This window comes from Paroedura picta, chromosome 15, assembly GCF_049243985.1.
Source record: "Paroedura picta isolate Pp20150507F chromosome 15, Ppicta_v3.0, whole genome shotgun sequence".
NCBI classification, from domain to species: domain Eukaryota; kingdom Metazoa; phylum Chordata; class Lepidosauria; order Squamata; family Gekkonidae; genus Paroedura; species Paroedura picta.
Genome location: NC_135383.1, coordinates 17,941,803 through 17,962,860, shown reverse-complemented (window position 1 = coordinate 17,962,860; position 21,058 = coordinate 17,941,803). Strand labels below are relative to the sequence as shown.

The window sequence follows — 21,058 nt, the reverse complement described above, 5'->3', positions numbered from 1 at the left end:
CGGTACTACCCCCCCAGCAATTCTTCTAAGATTAACCACAAATACTAGTTGGACGGAAAACCAAGTCGCAAATTGCAGATCCCTGGTTGCTGAATAATTAGGATAAAAATTATTTTAGGAGACTGGGTTTGGAAATCCTCACTTGCTTCAACAACAAGATGATCAAAACTTCTGAGCTGGTAAGGCATTTGTCCAATGTGAATTTTGACCAAGATTTTCTAGAACAAAGCAGTTGCAATTCATCTTGAAGTTTAATGAAGCCCTCGATTTCTGAACACCACTGAGACCCAAGTATGGGTTCATCTGATTTAGATCTGAAGCACTTCATCTAATTTCTGATGGGTAACTCCAGAGAGACCGCAGTACTTTCATTAGCAGGTAGATATCTTGCTTATGATGAGAAGAAATAAATTACCTCCATCTGCTTCAAAGCAGAACAGCAGACTCAAGAAAGCTGCATTTAAATTTTAAGGTGATTGGTGTATGTGTGTTTGTGTATGTTTGTCTGTTGGGGGGAGAAATCCAGGTCATTGTCTTAAACAGTGGTTCTCAACCTGGGGGTCCCAACCCCAAGTGGGGTCATCTGGCCTCTTTCGCAGGGTTGCCAGTTTGGTGGCTACGGCGACGGTGCCATGGCACTGCCCACCTCCACGCCACCTCCAGATTGTTGTGCGCCTACGTACACGCATCACCCCTGCCGCCTCCGCAGCTGGGGTCACGGCGTTACGGCGGTTGAGAACCGCCGGTCTAAAACCTCAGTTAATCTGTTGTGCCCCATTTCATAGGGGAAAAAGAGCAAGCTGACGATCAGACTGAAGTCTGAAGTTTCAAAACAAGCAGCAACTTTTCTCCACAGCTGGCTGGGAGGACTACATTTGCCATCTGTTTCACATGCCACAGAGGGTGGCGAGGCAGAAGGAAAGCAGACAGAACAGTTGTTTTTCTAAATACACCCAGCCTGAAAGGGACGGCAAAAGGCTGAACCAAAGCAGGAGTTCAGGTGCAAATTAACCAGGCTTGCGGGAAAGATGGTCAAGCAAAACGTGAGGCTTTTGACTGTCCTCTCCCTTCCCACCCACCCCTCCGTTGCAGTCAGATCAGAGCTTTGGTGAGTCTCTTGAGAAAGACTGGACTCACTGTGCCAGGTCCAAGTAAGTTCAGCGTTTTGTCTCCAGAGGCAACCTGGTCTCTGCATGAAGCCCACAAGAATGGTCAGCGGTCACAACTTTTGCGCTTAGATCTACTGTCACTAAAGACAGCATGCCTACTTCCAGATGCCCTTCCGGCAAAACATTCCTGCTTCAAACACAAAGCTTTAAAATCACTTCTGCGCCAGCAGTACGGAAGAAGGAAACAAACTGGGAACCCCAACAACAAACATGGCCAACCCAGGGAGATGGCAAATGAAATTAAATTCTTTGCATTTGTTTTCATTGTGGAAAATGTAGGGGTTACGTATACCCATGCTGAAGCTGCTGTTTTGAGAGAGGATGTCAGAACTGGGTCAAACTGGGGTAATTAAGTTCGAGGGCTACTTGGCAAACTGAAAACTAACAAGTCTCCAAGACTGGATGGCACACCCTTGAGGTTTAAGGTATTCAACTATGGCACTGTTGAACTACTAACGAGTTGTGAATAAAATTGGCCCCATGCCAGATGGCTAGAAAACACAAGATATCCGAGATTTTTAAAAAAGTGTCCAGAGGAGATCCATTTAATTAAGACAGCTAGCCTGTTCTAGGTACATTAGTAGAAACTGTTATTAAATGTAGAATTAGAATTATGTAGAATTATTAAGCACATGGAGGAACAAAGCCTGCTGAAGGAAAACCAGCATGGCTTCCACAAAGCAAAGTTCTGCCTCATCAATCTGTTTTCATTCTTCGACCAGGTTAACAAGCACATGGATAATAAACATCATATACTTGGACTTCCAAAAGGTTTCTGACAAGGTACCTCACCCAAACCTCCTAAGTTTAGTGGTCATGGGATCAGAGGGCAGGTCATTTTATGGATTAAAAATTAGTTAAAACAACAGGAAGTAGAGGGCAGGAATAAATGTAACAATCTCACCATGGAGGGAAGTGATAATAGTAAAGTCAATCAGCACCCTCTGCACCGTCCCCCTCTAAGTGGTGAAGATATGGGGTTTTGGCTAGCAGTTTTTCGCCATTTCATCTTGGCCTTATTTGTATATGTACTGGCTTTTATATTGTTTTATTGGATTGTATTTTGGGGGTTTTGTGGAATGATGTAACCCGCCTCGAGCCTTTGGGGGGAGGCGGGTAATAAATAAAATGATAATAAAAAAAATAAAAAGTGAGGTCCCAGGAAGACTGATTTCGGAATCAGTCCTATTTAATTTATTTATCAATAATTTGGAACTGGGCCTGAGTGTACTGGCAGAGAAGGCATCGTGGTTAAGAACAGCGGCTTCCAATCTGGCAAGCCAGTTTTGATTCCCTATTTCTTCACATGCGGCCAGCTGGGTGACCTTGGGCTAGTCACAGTTCTCCTAGATCTGTTTTCGCAGAGCAGTTTTCTGAGAGCTCTTTTCGCCCCACCTACCTCACAGGATGTCTGTCATGGGAAGGTGATTGTAAGCTGCTTTGAGGCTCTTTCTGGTAATGAAAAGCAGGGTATAAAAACCACCTCTTCTTCAGTCTCCATGCCCCGTTTGTTTGGTCCTCCAAGGCAAATGGATGGCTGCTGTATGAAACAGCATGCTGCACTAGATGGATCACCGTTTTGACCCATCAGGGCTCTTCTAATGTTCTCATGAAAAGGTTCACAACACAGGAAAGCGATAGCAAAAAAAAAAAAAAAAAAAAAGGCTACGTTTGTACGTCCGGTACAGGACAGATGCTTTAATAACACAAGAAGAGCCCTGCTGGATCAGTGCAAAGGCCCATCGCCCTCGACTTTCTATCTCTCGCAGTGACCAAGCCACATGCAAGAGCTGGATTGCCCGTCGCCTGCTTTGTGCCTGCCCACTGCCAATGTCTTTAAGGATGCAAGAAGAGTCCTCCTGGATCAGACCAGAGGTCCCTCCAGTCCAGCATGCTGCCTCACACAGCATCGACCTCCTCCGTCCTGGAATGCAATTTTAAAAAGTGGAACCAACACATGCCCAAAGAGAAAGGGAATCAACACGCGGGCCCCAAGCGAAGTGACCGACACAGCACTTCCTTCCCTCTCCCCTTTGTAGCCAAAGCTCATTTATTAAGCTTGCAATTTCATCCTGTCATTCCTCCAGCGGAAAGATTGATTGCCAACCCGGATTCTGCCAAGCGGCCTGCATTAGGCGATTCCTGTACGTACGAGCCTTGGGCCACCGTGCCAGAAGAAGAGGGAAGCAGAGGAAAGCAAGCCCATTAGGAACGGTGGCCAAGCCAAGGCAAAACTCGCCAGCTCCTTTTCCTCCCCTGCTCTTTCCTCCTATCCATCAGCACCAGCGCCTGCAATGGCTTCTCTCTGCTTCGCACTCTTCATCTTGTGAACTTTCATCTGTTAAATTTATACCCCGTCTCAGAATTGCTCGCAGCCATTTAAAACAAACCAATAAATGGCACTTAAAACAACAGAAAGCTCGCTCACTGGCTCTCCTACACAGAGACTGAAAACCTAACTGGCAAGTACCACCAGGGAGCTCCCTGGCAAAGCTTTTGGGGGGTTGGAGCACCGCAACCCAGATACTTTCAAAATGGACCACCATCCTTTTTCACCTCTGAAATCTGCAGCAAGGCTGCAGCGAGTGACTCGAGTAACTGCAAGCCCCTGCAGGGACTCTATGGAGGAAGTCAGGCTGGTGAAGTGGTTCAGAGCGGTACCCTCTAATCTGATTCCCCGCTCAGCCGGCACATGCCACCAGCTGGTTGACCATGGGCTGGTCTCAGTTCTCTCAGAGCTCACTTCACAGGGTGTCTGTAGTGGGGAGAGGAAGGGCAGGCAATTGTCAGCCACTTCCAAGCGGGGTACAAAAAAAAAACAGCTCTTCTTCTTCTACGGTCATCTGCGATGGACTTCTCCCAGGGTTTTTGCAGACAGGCCAAGATGCCCGTCTCTGCCCCTTTGCACATGCACAGAATTCTGTTCCACTTCTATTAGCTATGCTAGCATGGATGGCACTTAAAACAAGTGGAAAACAGAGCTGTGACTCAGCACGGCGCAATGTTCAGCACTTGGATAAGGGCTGGGAGAAACATGGAATGCTGGCAGCAGGGCTACATGCCCGTCTTGCAGATAATATGCCTTAAATGTTGATTGTTTTACAGGTTCCACATAAGGAAGGTCTACAACTGCCAGAATGCCACGTATATGTGCCAGTTATCTTCTTTCATTTTATCCTTTAGCTGGCGATTGGTGGAGCAGGTTGTCCTCTCAGCCAATACGCTGCTGTGGATGTTGCTGGATTCTTTGCCTTGTTTATAATGTTTCCACTCTTGTAGATTGGTGGCAGTAGTTTTGGCCATATGGAGAGTCAATTGCTTTGGCCGTATGGGTAGTCAATCATTTCTCAGGCCTTCCTCGATCTGTTTAAGCCATGTTTTCTTTGGCACCAGTTGTTGGATCTTCCATTCAGTTGGTCGTTCTCGCCAGAGGGGTTTACGAGGCAGTCTGCTGGTGTTCATTCTGCAGACATGGCCAAACTATTGCAGTCTGCGCTTTTGGATTTGCTCTTGAATTTGCGGCTGGTTGTCACATTTTTGTCCGAATTGTCTCATTTCGATTATGATCACGATTAACTCTGCCAAGGACGGTCCCAAGCCCGCCTACAAAAGAAGGAGGGTGGTCACTCTGCCAAGGTGACCAGAACTGGGAAACGAGGGAGACCTCGGGAGGTGGTGGGTTTTCCATCTTTGGAAATTTTTAAAAATCTGATGGAGAGGCTGATTCTGTGAACGTTCAAGGGGGTGGCAGGTTACAGTGGATGAGCGAAAGGGTTGTGAGTGTCCTGCACAGTGCAGGGGGTTGGACTAGATGGCCCCTACCACCAAAAAGGAATTTTTTTGCTGGTTTAGAGAGACATCACAGACATGTGATTAAATTTTTTTTGTCTTCCTTGCCTTCACCATGACCAGAACTCGGAGAAACGGAATATTACGCTGGTATTTTTTTATTTTAAAAAAGAGAAAGGGTAATGTCTCAAGATGAAATGGACATGTCTCGGACGAAACTGCTTCCGTTGACAGAGCAGATGGAGGGAAGCGCAGACGTCCAGTCAAAGCACAAGCTTGCAAGACGATTTTGCTTCACACAATAAAAAGTGCAAGCCGCTCTGAGGTCACGATCTGCATGGATAAGCACAAAGGGGCAGGACACAAAGACCAGGCGCTGCAACCATTCAGGATGCACGCCCATGTTCCAATGTGGGGCTCAGAGACAAAGACCCTCCTTCCAAGCACAAGCCCACTCCGAAGCCCTGTTAAGAGGGGAATGTAGCCTAGCATTGTCCACAATTAGCTTGGGTCCAAATCAATAAAGACTCCACTAGGGAAGAAAGCAGGGGAAGAGATGGGAAAACCAAGTATGACATGCACTCACCCCCCCCGCCCCTCCCCAGCCAGGATGGCACTCAGTGTGCAAACTTTGCCTCTGAGAGCCAGCTTGGTGTAGTGGTTAAGAGCAGCGGCTTCTAATATGGAGAGCCGGGTTTGATTCCTCTCTACATGCAGCCAGCTGGGTGACCTTGGCCTAGTCACAGTCCTGTTCGAAGCTGGTTCTCCCAGAGCAGTTTTTCTCTGAGCTCTCTCAGCCTCACCTCCCTCACAGAGTGTCTATTGTGAGGAGAGGAAGGCGATCGGAAGATGCTCTCAGATTCCTTCAGGTAAAAAAATCAGACTGCTTGACTTCTAATGCAGACTCTCTCAACCAGAGTTTCATGTAACCCTGGAGTTTCTGGATGGCCCTGGAAGGGTTTCCTGAAGGGGTGGGACTCATTTAATTTTTTATATATTTTAAAATTTGTTAAACCTTTACCAGGATATAACCATATATGGTCATGTCATTCCCCCCCCCATCCCAAAATGTCCAATGATGGGCCTGGAGGGGGTGGGAAGGGGAGGGGCCCCAGGTGGGCGTGTCCACAGCTCTGCTGCCCAACCATATTCTGCGCTATTGCACCGCTGCTGGGATTTCTAGAAGCCTGAAGAATGTTTGGGGCGTTTCTCAGTGGTAAATAAGTTGAGGAAGACTGTACTAATGCAAAGCACTGCTCATAAGCGGAAGGAGACGGAGCAGATCTGAATGGGTCTTATTTACGTGATTCCTTAATAATTGGCTCCAGGTTTGCCTCTAGCCCTCCCCCATCCTTGTCTCACTGCATCCCCAAGCCTTTTGCCTACTACGCTGACCACTGCATCATCCTTACAGGCATTCTTAGGAAGGTTTCCCAGTTTGGATGCCGGCCTGTGATGGCTTACGCTGCCCTCCTTTGACTCTGAATCAGCACCCCACCCACCTTCAGCCTCAGATTTATCACTCCTGCCCTCCCCATATAGCCTCTGCTGCCTATGGACGCTGACAACGAAACCCTTTCTCCTTCGTAGGAAAGTGGATTCTTGGAAAAACTGACCCTCCCACACGAATGCAACAAATTCCCCAAAGGAAGGAGCTAAATGAACTCCAAAACAACACAACGGGCATTAATGTAAGTCATTTCCACCAACCACATCTGTCAGAGCAAATTCCGGTAATTCACTAATGGACTAGGCAAGCCTCTCACTCCCCAAACCTTTTTCACAGCCTGCACTACTAAGAGCTAGAGAATCTGCTTTACTGAAAATTGCCAAGGAGTTTTGATCTGGACACACACACACAAAAACGAGAGATGCAATTAGGAAGGAAAGCTCTCTTGTTCGATATACAACGTTATTTCCTTTATTGGAGGGGGGTCATTTTGAAATTTTGCTAAGGCACCCTAGAATTTCGGTACAAGCAAAGAAACAGAAGCACATCAGGGAACAGTGATCGTTCAAGAAAATCTGTTAGCGGATACCTGACTGCAAAAAGAGTAAAAACCTTCCATCTTGTGCATCATTGCAAAATCTGCCTTTACTTAATGCATTTTTTAAAGAAGTAGAAGGCAAAACTCCTGATTTTAAGAGTCATAAATTTCCTTGTAAATGAATTAAACCTAAGATTGTCAGGATCCTGCGCTTTGCAAGCTCCATACTTGCAGAACTGCACATGTATGGAATATGCACAAGGAACAAAACTTTCAAGGGCTGTGTTTTAAGATGCAGCTCCTTAAAAGGCCCTTAAACCAGCTCCTTTCTGTTTTCTGCTGTCAAGGCACTGCTGACCTCTGGTGACTGTATAGGGGTTTCAAGGTGAGAGAAGGAGGAAGGTGGTTCGTCGTTGCCTGCCTCTGCGTACCATCCCTGGCATTCCTTGGAGGCCTCCCATCCAAACAGTGAGCAAAGACACCCCTGCTTAGCTTCCGAGATCAGACGAGAGCACGCCTGCCGTACTAGGATGTCAGCCTCCTTATCCTGGTTCTATCTGCAGGGGCCTGGTGTGTCTGCTTTCCCTTGAGCCGTAGATAAGAATCCCATTGACCCTGGCACAAGTCTGACAAGGGCCTGTACTTTTTAAACACACTCCGACACCTTTATGGAGGTTTGAAACAAGCATCTATGGTTCTGGGCACAACATGATTCTGTTACCAAAAATAATTTGTGCAAGGGGGTCCAAAAATCCAGCCTGTGGTGTCAGAAATAAAACACAGAAGCCGTCAGGGACAGGGCTCAGCTCCCATAGCCATGTTTCATGCACCGCTAATCCCTTGAAAATGACTTTTGAGTTGCAGTGGCCTAAGGTGGGCTGGAAGAGCCTCTTGTGGTGCAGAGTGGTAAGGCAGCCGCCTGAAAGCTCTGCCCATGAGGCTGGGAGTTCAATCCCAGCAGCTGGCTCAAGGTTGACTCAGCCTTCCATCCTTCCGAGGTCGGTAAAATGAGTACCCAGCTTGCTGCTGGGGGGTAAACGGTAATGACTGGGGAAGGCACTGGCAAACCACCCCGTATTGAGTCTGCCATGAAAACGCTGGAGGGCGTCACCCCAAGGGTCAGACATGACTCGGTGCTTGCACAGGGGATACCTTTACCTTTTAAGGTGGGCTGGCCTAGTTAAGCAAGCTGCATGGAGAGAGGACCAGGATCCAAGCAAGCAAGCTTTGTTCCTCTTCTCCACTTTCTTAAATGCTCTTAAGCTCTGAAAGCTTGGCTCCTCAACCCCTGCTCTCCGCCTACAGTTCAGCACCCTGCCTGTGAAAGGCAGCGAGGCTCCACACCTGCAAGTGGTCTCTCCAGCCGGCTGAGACATAAAGTCTACTGGCAACCTGCCGCCGTGGCTCAGAGGGCGAAGTGGACACTGAGTAACGCTCATTTAAGGGAGCCGGGGAATGTGCGGTGAGTGGGACACTTCTGCAGGCGCTCTCACTGCTTTGAATGCAACCAGGTCCCAAACCCCTCCAGTATCCAACTATGAGGGATGCGTACGTTTGTGAACCTTCATAACAAAAACAGGCTGTGGGCAGCACCAGGCGGCTAGTTGCCTGTGCCGTCTCTAAGTTGCCCCTCGCCACATCCCTGGAGCAATTCTTTTAGAGAATTAATGAGATAATGTATATGTGGCATACAAAATAAAATTCTAAGAAGAAGTGTGGAACCATTGTGAGGAAGTGTGCCTGCACATGAAAGCTCATGCCTTGAATCAATCTTTGTTGGTCTTAAACAGGGGTAGTCTGGCAGGGGGCTCCTGGGAATTGTAGTCCATGGACATCTGGAGGGCCGCAGTTTGACTACCCCTGGTCTTAAAGGTGCCATTGGACTCAAATTTTATGGTGCTGCTTTGGACCAACATGGCTACCCACTTGAATCTATCTTTAAAGAGCAAATTTATTTTCATTTAAAGGCACTGGAAGGCTACAAGCGTTGATGTCCCAGATGCCGTTTCTGCGTTGCCGAACCCTGTTTCAAAAGTAGCCCAGCCATCTGGAAGGGGACAGACGAGAAAGCACGCACCAGACAACTTTATTTGCCGTCTTACTTACTGGGCGGGTTAAACTGCCAAGCTGGATTTTATGTTTGTTTTTAACAGTGTGCATTGCAATTTGGCAACCTGGAGCTCCCCAGGAAGCTCCAGCCAGATTTTGGAGCAACCCTTGTGTGATATATGCACGGTGTGCAAAGGAGGGGAGGGTGAGAAACCAACAGGAAATGACGTCCTGGCCAGTTAATAGCTCTGGCCAAAATGGAGCCGGGTGTCTGCAGCCAGATCAGAGAACCAGGGGCCTCCTGCAGACCTGTGCTGAGAAGATCCACAGTAAATCCTCCTGCTTGTACATGGCTCATTACTTTATAAAAGCCTTAATTCTTCAGACATCAAGTTTTCAACAGAAGGCCTGCACAGCTGTCCCTTCTTCCTCGTTTTCGTACAAAGAAAAGCCCAAAAAACAAACCCCCAAAACAAACCGCCTTAGAATCACGGCTTTGCATGAGCAGCCTGGGTTTGTTTGAAGACATGCCCGTCTTTACATGTTTGGTTTGGCTTTGCATTCAAATTAGAACGGAGTGACGGGTTCCTTGTGGACGTGCATCGTGAACAGCACACCGTGTGCTATTCTGCTGGGGCAGATGTATGGCCCAGGACTTTGCCTTGCTCCCCAGGTATGGCTTTCTCCTCAATCTCACCCCCAATGACCCTTTTGATCCAAACTGGCGGGGGATGGGCTCTGAAAAGGCTTTGGCAAGGAAACTTCATCGTGGGTCTTCACACACATCTTCCCCCACCCCCAGTTGAAGTTTCTGGGTCAGGGACAAGGGAAGGCCCGAGTTGCAGAGATCCACTCTGGAGATGACCACTGCATAGATCACTGTGGTCAGGTGTTCTGAAGGCCAGGAAGGGCGCTAGAAGCTGTGCTTGGTGTAGACCAGGGGTAGTCAACCTGTGGTCCTCCAGATGTTCATGAACTACAATTCCCGTGAGCCCCTGCCAGCAATGCTGGCAGGGGCTCATGAGAATTGTAGTTCATGAACATCTGGAGGACCACAGGTTGACTACCCCTGGTTTAGACGGTAAAATGCCAGCTCAGCTACCTTAGTGACTTGTGCCTCTATTGACAGGGAGCCACCAAAACTCACGCCCAGGTTCCTGGCCGACTGCAAGGTCTTCAGCTGCACTCTGTCCAGGTAGAGCAAATGTGCTTCCTCCTCTGAGCGGCAGGCTCCGACTCAACTGCACAGCCGCCATGGCCGCCCAAGTTGACAGCCCAGATGCAACTCTTGAGCCCCTCCCCAAGGGATGAAGCCACAGAAGAATCGTCCTTTGGCAGCCCAAGAGGACTGATGGAGAAGCACTGCCACAGCCAAGTGGCCATTGGGCTTGGGGCTGGGCCAGGTGTGTAGCTCCCAGCTGGAATACAGAGCGCTCACAAGCACCCGGAGAGAGCCCAGCCAAAGGAAATCTGGGTGAGATTCAGCATGGAGGCATGGCGCTGGGAATGAAGGGCATCTCCAGCCAGCTGGGAGAAGGCAAAGGGGGAAGAGCAGGAGGGAGAGGCGCAGGAAATGGAAAATATAAGCGAGACAGTAGCCCTTGCAGGGAGGAGGCAGAGCAGGTGGAAGGAGCCAGAGAGCTGCCTCGAAAGTGAGGAGGGGGCGGCAGAGGAAGACAGGTGGCCTGAGTGACATTCATTGCTAACCTTTAAGCAATACAATTTTCAACAGTTCAAATGTTTGCTTTTAAAAACAAAACCGATACCCTTCAGTTCAAACATCTATGACCTTTTAAATACTGTTTTAATGGGTGCTGGCAAATTTTTGGTATGTCACCCGGGTAAAGGAAGGCTAGAAATTTTCCTGACAGAGTGGTTTCTCAGTGGAACAGGCTTCCTCAAGAGGTGGTGGGTACTCCATCTTTGGAAATTTTTAGAGGCTGGAGAGCCATCTGACGGAGAGGCTGATTCTGTGAAAGCTTAAGGGGGTGGCAGGTTACAGTAGATGAGTGATTGGGATGTGAGTGTCCTGCATAGTGCAGGGGGTTGGACTAGATGACCCAAGAGGTCCCTTCCAACTCTATGACTCTATGAAATATTTTAGATTAAAACTTGGGAGGAAAAGCAGCAAGTTATGTGTATAGTCATTGCAGAGGAAGTATGATCTACCTAGGCCGCCCACTGAGAACCAGGCCCCTGCAGCTGTCCCTCCTGCAACACAAGATCTGCTCAAAGGACCATCTCACCCAGTGCTCTGTTTCCAACGGTGAACAGCAGGATAACTCTGTGAATCCCAGGACACAGACACTTTCCTGTGCAGTTACTGCCTCTGGACCCAGAGATTCCTTTCTGGGAGCCTAAGCTGTCTCCCGGCCCATTACAGAAACTCATTCCCTCCCGACACTGTCCATTTCAGAAGCCTCCTCCCCCACAACCCTGCCATCCATCACTAAGCTCTGGAACTTGTCAGAGATTTGTTTTCCAAAAACTCAAGTGCTGAGCTGACAAACCCTTTCTCCACCCCCCCACCCCCCCCCTTAGCCCAGCGCTTTGCCGAATGAGCAGCTTGCTCATTCATTACCAGGTCCTGCTTGATGGAAAGCCCCATCACGGAGGGGGGAGGGGGGGGAGAAGAGAAGAACCACATTAATTATTCACTCCCTTTGCTTGAAAGAGGATTAACAGCTGAGGTGCACAAGGCAGCCAAGGAGGAGACCCAGGCAGACAACCGTCCTGCTTCCCCGTTGCACGCCCAGACACAAGCAGGAGACCCCGGAGATCCAGCTTGCCTGAGGGATTCAGAGGGATCGCTGCAAGGTGGAGAAAGGCGAGCGACATCTTGCTGGATTGGGCCAAAGGTCCGTCTGAGTAGGTTCTTTGCCTCCTGGTCCTCGCGTGGAGAATATGAGAACAACAGTTCACCCCTGCTTGTGGGAGCAGCCCAGTTCTGGAGGTGAGAACTGTCCTGCAGCTGCAAACAGCTCTCCTTTCCTTTGTGCATTGGGCCCAGGCCTTCTAAAAGCCCTCAAAACCAGGGGCTGCTGCTGGATCCCATGACTCTGATTCCCATAAGCTCACAGATTGCTGGGATTCTTTGTCAAGAACCCAGGACATAGGGTACATGGTCTCACTTTGGAGGGTGATTTGGCCAACTGAAGAAACATAGATGGGCTACAAAGAGGTAGGAATTAATTAATTCCCACCCATTTGGGAAATCCTTCCTGGGCCATCAAGGGTTTCACGAAGCCCTGGTTGAGAAAGCCTGACTGTTAGCCCACGATCACTCCAAATGCTTCACAGCTGAGTAAAGATTTGAACCTGGGTCTTCCCAGCCCTCCCCTATAGCCATTATACCACACTGGATCTCATACCCATGGCTCTGTTATAGCCACCTCAATGCAATTGGAAATAAAGTAATATCCCAAGTGGAAGAAACATCTTCTATTTGGCACAGGGGCCAAACGGACAAGGTGGTTTCCTTCTGGCTGTGCAAACAGTGGTGGGTGTGGACTAAAAACAACAGCTCTTATGTGTAAACATAGATTCAATGGACAGACATTGAGCTGGGCCATCCGCAAGGCTTCTGTGGACATGATCAACAGAGGGTGGGGCCCTACGGCAGCCGGACAAAAAGAAATGATGACTTGAAAAGAGAGTCTGAGTGCAGAACAGCTGAAGAGTAAACCAAAGGGACGAAGCACAAGTGAGCAGATGACTTTGGTGTCATAAAAGCATGAAAAGGCCCAGGGGCATGAGCCAGGCTTGCAAGCCCTCTTTGCACACAAGGCAGGCAGATCCACCCTCCGACTCTGTCCACATCAACCCCAAAACAGGAAGGCAGGTACAGCCTGAACAAGAATGCCTGTGGGTATTCTCAGCCTCTGTTGCCGAATAGCCTAGGCAGCTGTGGGGGGCATACAGGTACACATCAGCGAGAGGGCATGCTTCTTCTCTCAAGTCTACCAAGAGGCAGGGATATTGGTCTGACTCACTAAAATCTGCTTACAGCCTCAAAACTGCAGCACCTTTTGACTGAAAAAAATACCATGAGCAAATGCAAACATCCTCCCCCCCGCCCCTCAATCAGTTTAGAATTGTAACGAAGGTGAGACACAAGGACATGCACGGCTTTTCCTCAATTTTTCTCCTTTCAAGATGCCTTTCAAGATTGTCAGATCCTTTCCGCTGCTCACACTTCCAACCTCAAAAAGGAAATCTGGTGCAAGCGCCAGATGTTTGATAGCAAGGCCACCCAGCTGGAACAAGGACACAAACCCTCAAAGAAGTTCCCCTGAGCGTCATGAACATTCTCAACACTACCATGCTCAGAAAAAGAGAGTGCCCAACATGGGGACTGCCTGTCTCCTAGATTCCCCCCCCCCAACTTCCACACTGGCTTGCAAACCACTCTGGGAAGCGTACAGCACATATACCAGGTTGGCAGCTAGCCTTGCTGGATGGCTACTTTGAGAAGGTCCAGAAATAAGCAGAGCACCTATCCTAGATCAGACGAAAGCAGGCTTTCTCAACCAGGGTTTCGGGAACCTAGGGGTTTCTGGATGGCCCTGGAAGGGTTTCCAGAAACTGGAGTTAATTTTTATATGTTTTTTAGATTTGTTAAACATTTATCAGGTGGCATGACCATATAGAAGAAGAGTTGGTTCTTGTATGCTGCTTTTCTCTACCCAAAGAAGTCTCAATGCGGTTTACAGTTGCCTTTCCTTTCCTCTCCCCACAACAGACACCCTGTGGGGTGGGTGAGGCTGAGAGAACTGTTCCATCAGAACAGCTTTATCAGTGCCGTGGTGAGCCCAAGGTCACCCAGCTGGCTGCATGTGAGGGAGTGCAGAATCGAACCCGGCTCGCCAGATTAGAAGTTTGCACTCCTAACCACTACACCAAACTGGCTCTCTATAAGGTCATGTTGACCCACCTGCCAGACACAGAGGCCAAAACCTCCTCCTAGCAACTGGCAATTCAGAGGCACACTGCCTCTAAATGTGAAAGTTCCATTTCGTCATCACAGCCACTGATAGACCCTGCCCATTCCCACCTCAATACACCTGGCTGGCATTCTCCTCTAAAGCCATCTGTCCTCACACCATCTTTTAACAAGGAATTCCAAAGGTGAATTACATCATGCATGAAGTACTACCAATTTTCTGTTGATTTCCCTTGGCTGGAGTGGGGTGGGGAGACCACACAACTCCAAACTCTACGGCTAGAATTCTAGAAGCGGCTCTCTTAGATGAGCAGAGGCTTTCGACACGTCTAATTTTGCTACACACATTTTTGCTACACATTCCTGTTCCTGCAGCATCTAATCGACACAGCACTCCTCCACAGCTGGCACTTTGCAGTCTTAAATTAAAAAAAAGGGGGGGGGATTTCTCGCAGCAAAAAATAGATTGGAAAGATAGACACACCTCTCTTTAGTCTGCCGAAGAGTGCTTGCACTCAAAAGCTCACGCCTTGAATAAATCTTTGTTGGTCTTAAAGGTGCTACTGGACTCTGATTTCATTACACCCCTCCCTCGTTATTCCACAGCCCTTTCCCTGATGAGAAAGAACTCTTCCTAGCAAAACATGGAGAAAGCACTGCCTCTCACGCGCAAACCCAATCCCACACGGATGGCCGTGGTCAGGGAGAGAACCTGCCCGCATTCCATCAACCTCAACGTGAGGAAGAGCCCCCCTTATGCAAAACGAGCGCAGCGAGTACCGGCAAGCGCCGGAGGCCCCACTCCCGTTAGCTTTCAATCTGAAGGGCGCTGGGGGAAAGGGTGATTAATAGCCACTTCTTTTAGTAACGGGAAGCCAAACTTTTATAATTAAAGCCTCCCGCGGCCCTACTGAAGATAAATCAGACTCTCGGTGCTTTGCCTGACAGAGGCTGGACTGCAAAGGAGAGAACGGTGGCCTGATCTGCAAGGAATAACCTCTGCACAAACCACACCATTGTCAACGAGAGTCAGGTGGGAGTAGCTCCCTATTCATTTCGACTAAGACCTGAACGGAAGAAGCACCCAGAGGCTTGTCATGAAGACCTGCTGAAGGCCAATTTCTTCTACAAGGAGTCATGGGAAGGTGGGGGATAAACTCTGGGGAATCCCACAACCTCAGCGCTGCCGAGCTCCACCTCACCCAGCATCTCAGCAGCCTAGACCTGGCCGCTCAGGATGAAGACAGCACCTCTTTGAGCTGTGAATCAGAACAGTTCAAGGGAGGAAGGAAGTTTTGTGTGTCTGTGTGTTTGCTTCCTCCCTGCGTCATACAGAAAGCCGGGGGGAGGGGGGGGGAGGTAACAAAGGAGAGATTTAGGCATTCTTTGTTCCACCTGACAATAAGCTGCTGTGGTTCTGCCTATTCTGCAGTTTTAAAAAAGATTTGCATACAATTATTTAGTAGACAGATAGGGCTCTCTTCTTGTGATTCTAAATGTAAGATAGTGGAGTCAAAGCAAACCATGCAGAGACAAAGGAAACCATGGGACACACAACAGTTGTGTGTTTCTAGCCCACTCCTTAGCCTCCCCCCCCCCCCCCGAAAAACAGACTAAACCAGCAATTTCCTGGAAAGGTTTTTCCCTACACCTATTAGGGAATGACAAATTGTATTCAGCGGAGGGAACTTGCAAGGAAATGGCGCCCCCTTGTGCATGGCTGTTAAATCAGCCTGTGAGCTTGGATTCAGATACCAGCTACTATCTTTCAGTAGTTAATCCATAGCATTGCTACTGACTTGAAGAGATTCTAGGCAGAGTTTTGTATGTCCCCCTTCACCCACCGTAGTTTGGTGGCTGTCCCAAATTTTAATCCAGGAATACGGAAAAATTATTTCCAGAAATTGGGGTAGAGATATTTGAACCTGAATAGGACATCTGTCCATGAGGTTGGGAGTTACCAGTTAGAAGCTTTTGGCATCATCAGATATGAATAAAAGCCTCTTGTGGTGCAGAATGGTAAGGCAGCAGAAATGCAGCCTGAAAGCTCTGGCCATGAGGCTGGGAGTTCAATCCCAGCAGCCGGCTCAAGGTTGACTCAGCCTTCCATCCTTCTGAGGTCAGTAAAATGAGTACCCAGCTTGCTGGGGGGTAAACGGTAATGACTGGGGAAGGCACTGGCAAACCACCCCGTATTGAGTCTGCCATGAAAACGCTGGAGGGCGTCACCCTAAGGGTCAGACATGACTCGGTGCTTGCACAGGGGATACCTTTATCTTTACCTTTAGGACATCTCTCTTTGGACTTGGTGGTTAATGTCCAGCTATGTTGACGCTCCATGTGAAGCCAGCCAAAAGAATGATACCCCATCCTCCAAGCAAGTGGCAGAAGATACAAGAATCACAGTGGGCAAACAGGTGGGGGCTCCGTAAAGAGCCCAGGGCCCTTGATCAGCAAGGAGTAAGTTTGCCAACTTTGAGTGTGCAAGTTCCCATATATTTGGAGGTAGAGATTGGGAAGGGGAGGGTTTGAGGAGACCCCTGTGGGGTGTAATGCCATTGAATCCAACTCTGGAACAGATCTAGTGGGAAAGATCTCTGTAGTCTGGACTTGTCCTTCTGGGAGATCACCAGGCAGCATCTGAAGGTTGGCAACCCTTGTAGAGAGTCATGTGGCACTGTGGCTTGTCTACCCCTGTGGAGCGCTAAGCCAGAATCAAGGCCAGTCCCACTCTCTGACACAAACAAATGTTCATACTGTCAAAACTTCAAGACAGGTCTTTTAAAAATGCTCACCCACTAGAATCCAACTGGTCACAAGCAACTGGCAGCTAATTATAACTATCTTCCCAATGATTAACCTGATTCTTCCCACTTCTTGGGGCTTGCCTAACAGTCTCCTTTCTTCATTCTCTTTGACTTGTACTCTTACCTAAAGCCATTAACTAACAAGCCTCTGCTGTATGGTTTGAATGCCTCCCAAAGAATTGCTGAACAACCCACAGAAGCTAAAGCTTTTCTGTGACTATTCTTCGGTGGCTTGATAATTTCCTTTGATCAGAATGTAAACCAGGAGCTAATCACTTGGATTTCCCCTTGTTCCATTCTGTATTGGAATTACTACATAATATTCCCACGCACGATCAAATCCTGTAAGATCATTAGCATCCACCAACACTGAGATCGAAGAGCCTATTCCAGAATAGGAGACATGCTGGGAAACACCCACGTACAGTTCTCCCTACTCAAGATTCCAACATGTCAAACGGCCACTGAGGCATCACAGAGAGAGGGCAGTGGGGGCTGCCCCTATATCTACCACTCCTTCAGAAACGCCCCGATCTGACTTAGGGCAAGGCCCGCATTTAAAGTTCCCTGTGAGGTTTGTTTCAACCGTGTCAGGCATCCCTGACGTAATATTTCTCAGCATATGTTGATGGAACCCAAACAGTTCCGCAGGGCCTGCAAAAGGGAGCTCCTCCACCAGGCATTTGGTTGAGGTTGACCTGGACCATCGCTTCCAATTGGCCCTCAGGCCCCCCCGCCTCCTATTATGACCGCCACTAATCTGCCTAACGCACTGGGTCCCAGTAAGAGTTGAGCTGAGGCTCCTCTGCAGTTCTATCTTATTATTACTGCTATTATCATGTTGGAGTTATTATTGCTGTATTGTTATTGCTGTTGTCACGTGTGTTTCCTTATGTTATCTGTACCTGTTTCTTGTTCCCTGTAAACCGCCCCGAGCCTTCGGGGGAGGGCGGTATATAAATATAAAGAAATAAAATAAATAAAATAAATAGGGAGGTTTAGCTGAGTTACTAGAGCATCGCTGACGGTTATTAAAATTAATAACCTTCCTTGCTAAAAAACAAAGCCTTGCTTCTTTTAGCGGGTGTTTACAGACCCCCTCGCCACCTTTCTTTGTTCGCCACAATTTTGATCAATTTATCTGGGCACGTGTGATTCGGCCTGCCTCTTCAGGTCAGAGGCAGTGAGGGCAGAGTCCCTCCCCCCAGCCCTGACTTACTTCCGAAGGTGTTCGTGCTCCTTCAGGAAGAGCTCCGTTCGCCGGTTGTTCACGCCGCAGCCGCTCTTGTACGACCTAAACGGTTGGTTAAAAGCCAGAAGTGAAACAGAAGACAAATGCTTGCTCCTCCTCGCAAGGGTCTTAGGCTACAGGGATCCTTTCTGAAGCCAGCCATCGCAAATCCAAGTTCACAACCATTCAAGTAAGCTACAGAAGGGAATTCTGCTCTCAGGACTCATCTCCACAGCTTGCCAAAGAGATGGGGGAAATTTCCACACTAAAGCAAAGAGAAAATCTTCCACTTGGCAATTCGGAGTACTTTTTACTCAAGGGGAGATTCCCTAAGGCAGATCCTGAAGCTTCCGGATGAGCCTTTCTGGCACGCTGACAGACAGTCCAAAAAGCACCCAGGGAAAGGGGTATAGCTCTTCCCCCATGAGCTGCTTGCCAACAGCTGCCCAGAGAATTCAGAGCTCAGGCTAAGCTTGTGCTGGAAGTTTTGTAGTTCACACTTCAAGGCCTGCTTCACACACCCAGGAGAAGGCAATAATGAAGTGGTTCAGTCCTGAAATGGCAGGATGGACTGCAGCCTTTGATGCTCAACACAGAGTTTTAACTTTCAATGTGCCTTTGCATTTAAGATCAGGATCTCCTTACATTGGGAGAGGTAGAGGAGTCCATTCTCCTTCGCTGTTGTCACTGTAAAGAGCTAAGGGCTGAACTTATTCTTCCACTACAGGGTCATTTATGTGGCTGCTCAGAGATTTGTAGAGATAAATTATTCAATGATAAAAATCACTATAATTCAAGTCAACATGCCAAATTTTGTGCTCACCTGTGCAGAGCCCAAAGCAAGTGGTTGGATGTCTACTGATCCAGTTTTATACTATTTTATGGGATTTTTAAACCATACAGATCAGCCTCCCAACTTTTTTACCACTGAGAACCCCCTGAAACATTCCTCAGGATTCAAGAAAACCCAGAAGTGGTTAAATTTGCAGAATATGGTTGGGAAACATAGCTGGATATGGTTGGGAAACACAAACACACACACAGGTCCCTCCCCTTCCCACCCCCTGCAGGCCCTATCATTGGCCGGGGGGGGGGGGCACACAGGTTGACATGACCATATATGATAATAAAGGTAAAAGGTAAAGGTATCCCCTGTGCAAGCACCGGGTCATGTCTGACCCCTGGGGTTATGCCCTCTAGCATTTTCATGGCAGACTCAATACAGGGTGGTTTGCCAGTGCCTTCCCCAGTCATTACCGTTTTACCCCCCAGCAAGCTGGGTACTCATTTTACCGACCTCAGAAGGATGGAAGGCTGAGTCAACCTTGAGCCGGCTGCTGTGATCGAACTCCCAGCCTCATGGGCAGAGATTCAGACTGCATTCCTGCTGCCTTACCACTCTGCGCCACAAGAGGTTCTTAATATATGATCATATCTTATATGATCATATCACCCAATAAATCTTTAACAAATTTAGAATCATAAAATCATAGAGTTGGAATGGGCCATACAGGCCATCTAGTCCAACCCCCTGCTCAACGCAGGATCAGCCCAAAGCATCCTAAAGCATCCAAGAGAAGTGTGTATCCAACCTTTGCTTGAAGACTGCCAGTGAGGGGGAGCTCACCACCTCTTTAGGCAGCCTATTCCACTGCTGAACTACTCTGACTGTGAAAATTTTCCCCCTGATATCTAGCCTATATTGTTGTACTTGTAGTTTAAACCCATTACTGTGTGTCCTCTCCTCTGCAGCCAATGGGAACAGCATCCTGCCCTCCTCCAAGTGACAACCTTTCAAATACTTGTTTAATATTTAAAATATAGAAAAATCCCCACCCATTTGAGAACCCCTTCCCGGGCCACCCAGAAACTCCAGGGTTTCACAAAGCCCTGGTTGAGAAAGCCTGAGATAGATGGACTATGGATCCTTTCACTTGTATTTGCTATCTAATAGCTAATGGTCTTTGACCGCAATTAACTTAACAGCACACTAAAGATCTCCTCCCGGACACAGAAAACGAGCAGAGCAAGAGACTAAGGTTCATCTCATCCCCACTCTTTTTGCCTGTGTTATGAGCATAACATAGGGTAGCATTCCAAAAGATGTTCCTGGGGCAAGTCCAACCTATCACCTCATAGCCTTCCATGTGTGACCCAGATCTCAGTTTCATAACCACAATCACTCAAAGCAACAGGTGAGGTATGCCACTGCCAGACACAGAGCTCTAATATTGCTACTCAGTCAGAACAGCTTTATCAGTGCTGTGGCGAGCCAAAGGTCGCCCAGCTGGCTGCATGTGGAGGAGTGGGGAATCAAACCTGGCTCGCCAGATTAGAAGTCAGTGCTCCTAACCACTACACCAAGTTGGAGGTATGTTTTGTGGCCACTTATGGTGCTGCCTGGTGGGGGGAAGCACAGGTACGGGCCTGCTGGTACCTACTGCCTGCTTCTCTTCCATCTGTTCTTAGGCTACAGAGAAGCAGGTATTGGGTCCCAGGTACGGCTGCAGCACAAGTTTAGCTGGCATGCTGGGTTAGCCAGCAATTCCATTTTCCCAATGGGGCTGATGAACGAACTGTTTACCGTATGCAGTTTTGCATCCTGCAAAGCAGGCAACTTCAGATGAGGAGGAACTGGGCTATAAAACTATACTCTTTCCACACCATAACCAGCAGCAAAACTTACTCGATATCTTTCCGGACAGACCCCAAAAGATTCTCTCTTTCCCGTACGGCCAGGAAGTTTGTTTTGGTTTTATGGAATTCATGCGTGTAGTCCTGTAAGAAGACAAGTATTGAAATCACCTTGAGACCTCTGTGCAATTCCAACGAAGAAATCTGGCTTAACTTGGCATAAAGACCTAAAACATGTAATTAGTCAGTAAAACATTTAGTCAGATCCTTCTAAGATATCACCCAGGTGCAGAATTCAATAAATGAAGCCTGGCTATGAAAGACACTGGGTTTAGTGAAGATCCACTCTGTGCTGACAGATGTGGCTGACCAGCTGAATTAAAACTGCCCCCCAAATTAATTAATTAATTAATTTCCGGGGCTCTGACTGATGGTGTCATCAGTTGAGA

The 21,058-nt window shown here is 48.2% G+C and overlaps 1 protein-coding gene across 1 annotated transcript in view; it reads right to left on the bottom strand.

The window, feature by feature from the left end:
* GOSR1 (golgi SNAP receptor complex member 1) overlaps window positions 1-21,058 on the bottom strand; it is a 45,313-nt gene that overhangs the window by 17,783 nt on the left and 6,472 nt on the right. Inside the window, exons 5-6 of the mRNA XM_077311551.1 lie at window positions 20,662-20,753; window positions 17,964-18,038 (exon numbers count right to left, since the gene is read on the bottom strand). Coding sequence (XP_077167666.1) covers window positions 17,964-18,038; window positions 20,662-20,753 — 167 coding nt within the window. The remainder of the gene's footprint in view (window positions 1-17,963; window positions 18,039-20,661; window positions 20,754-21,058) is intronic.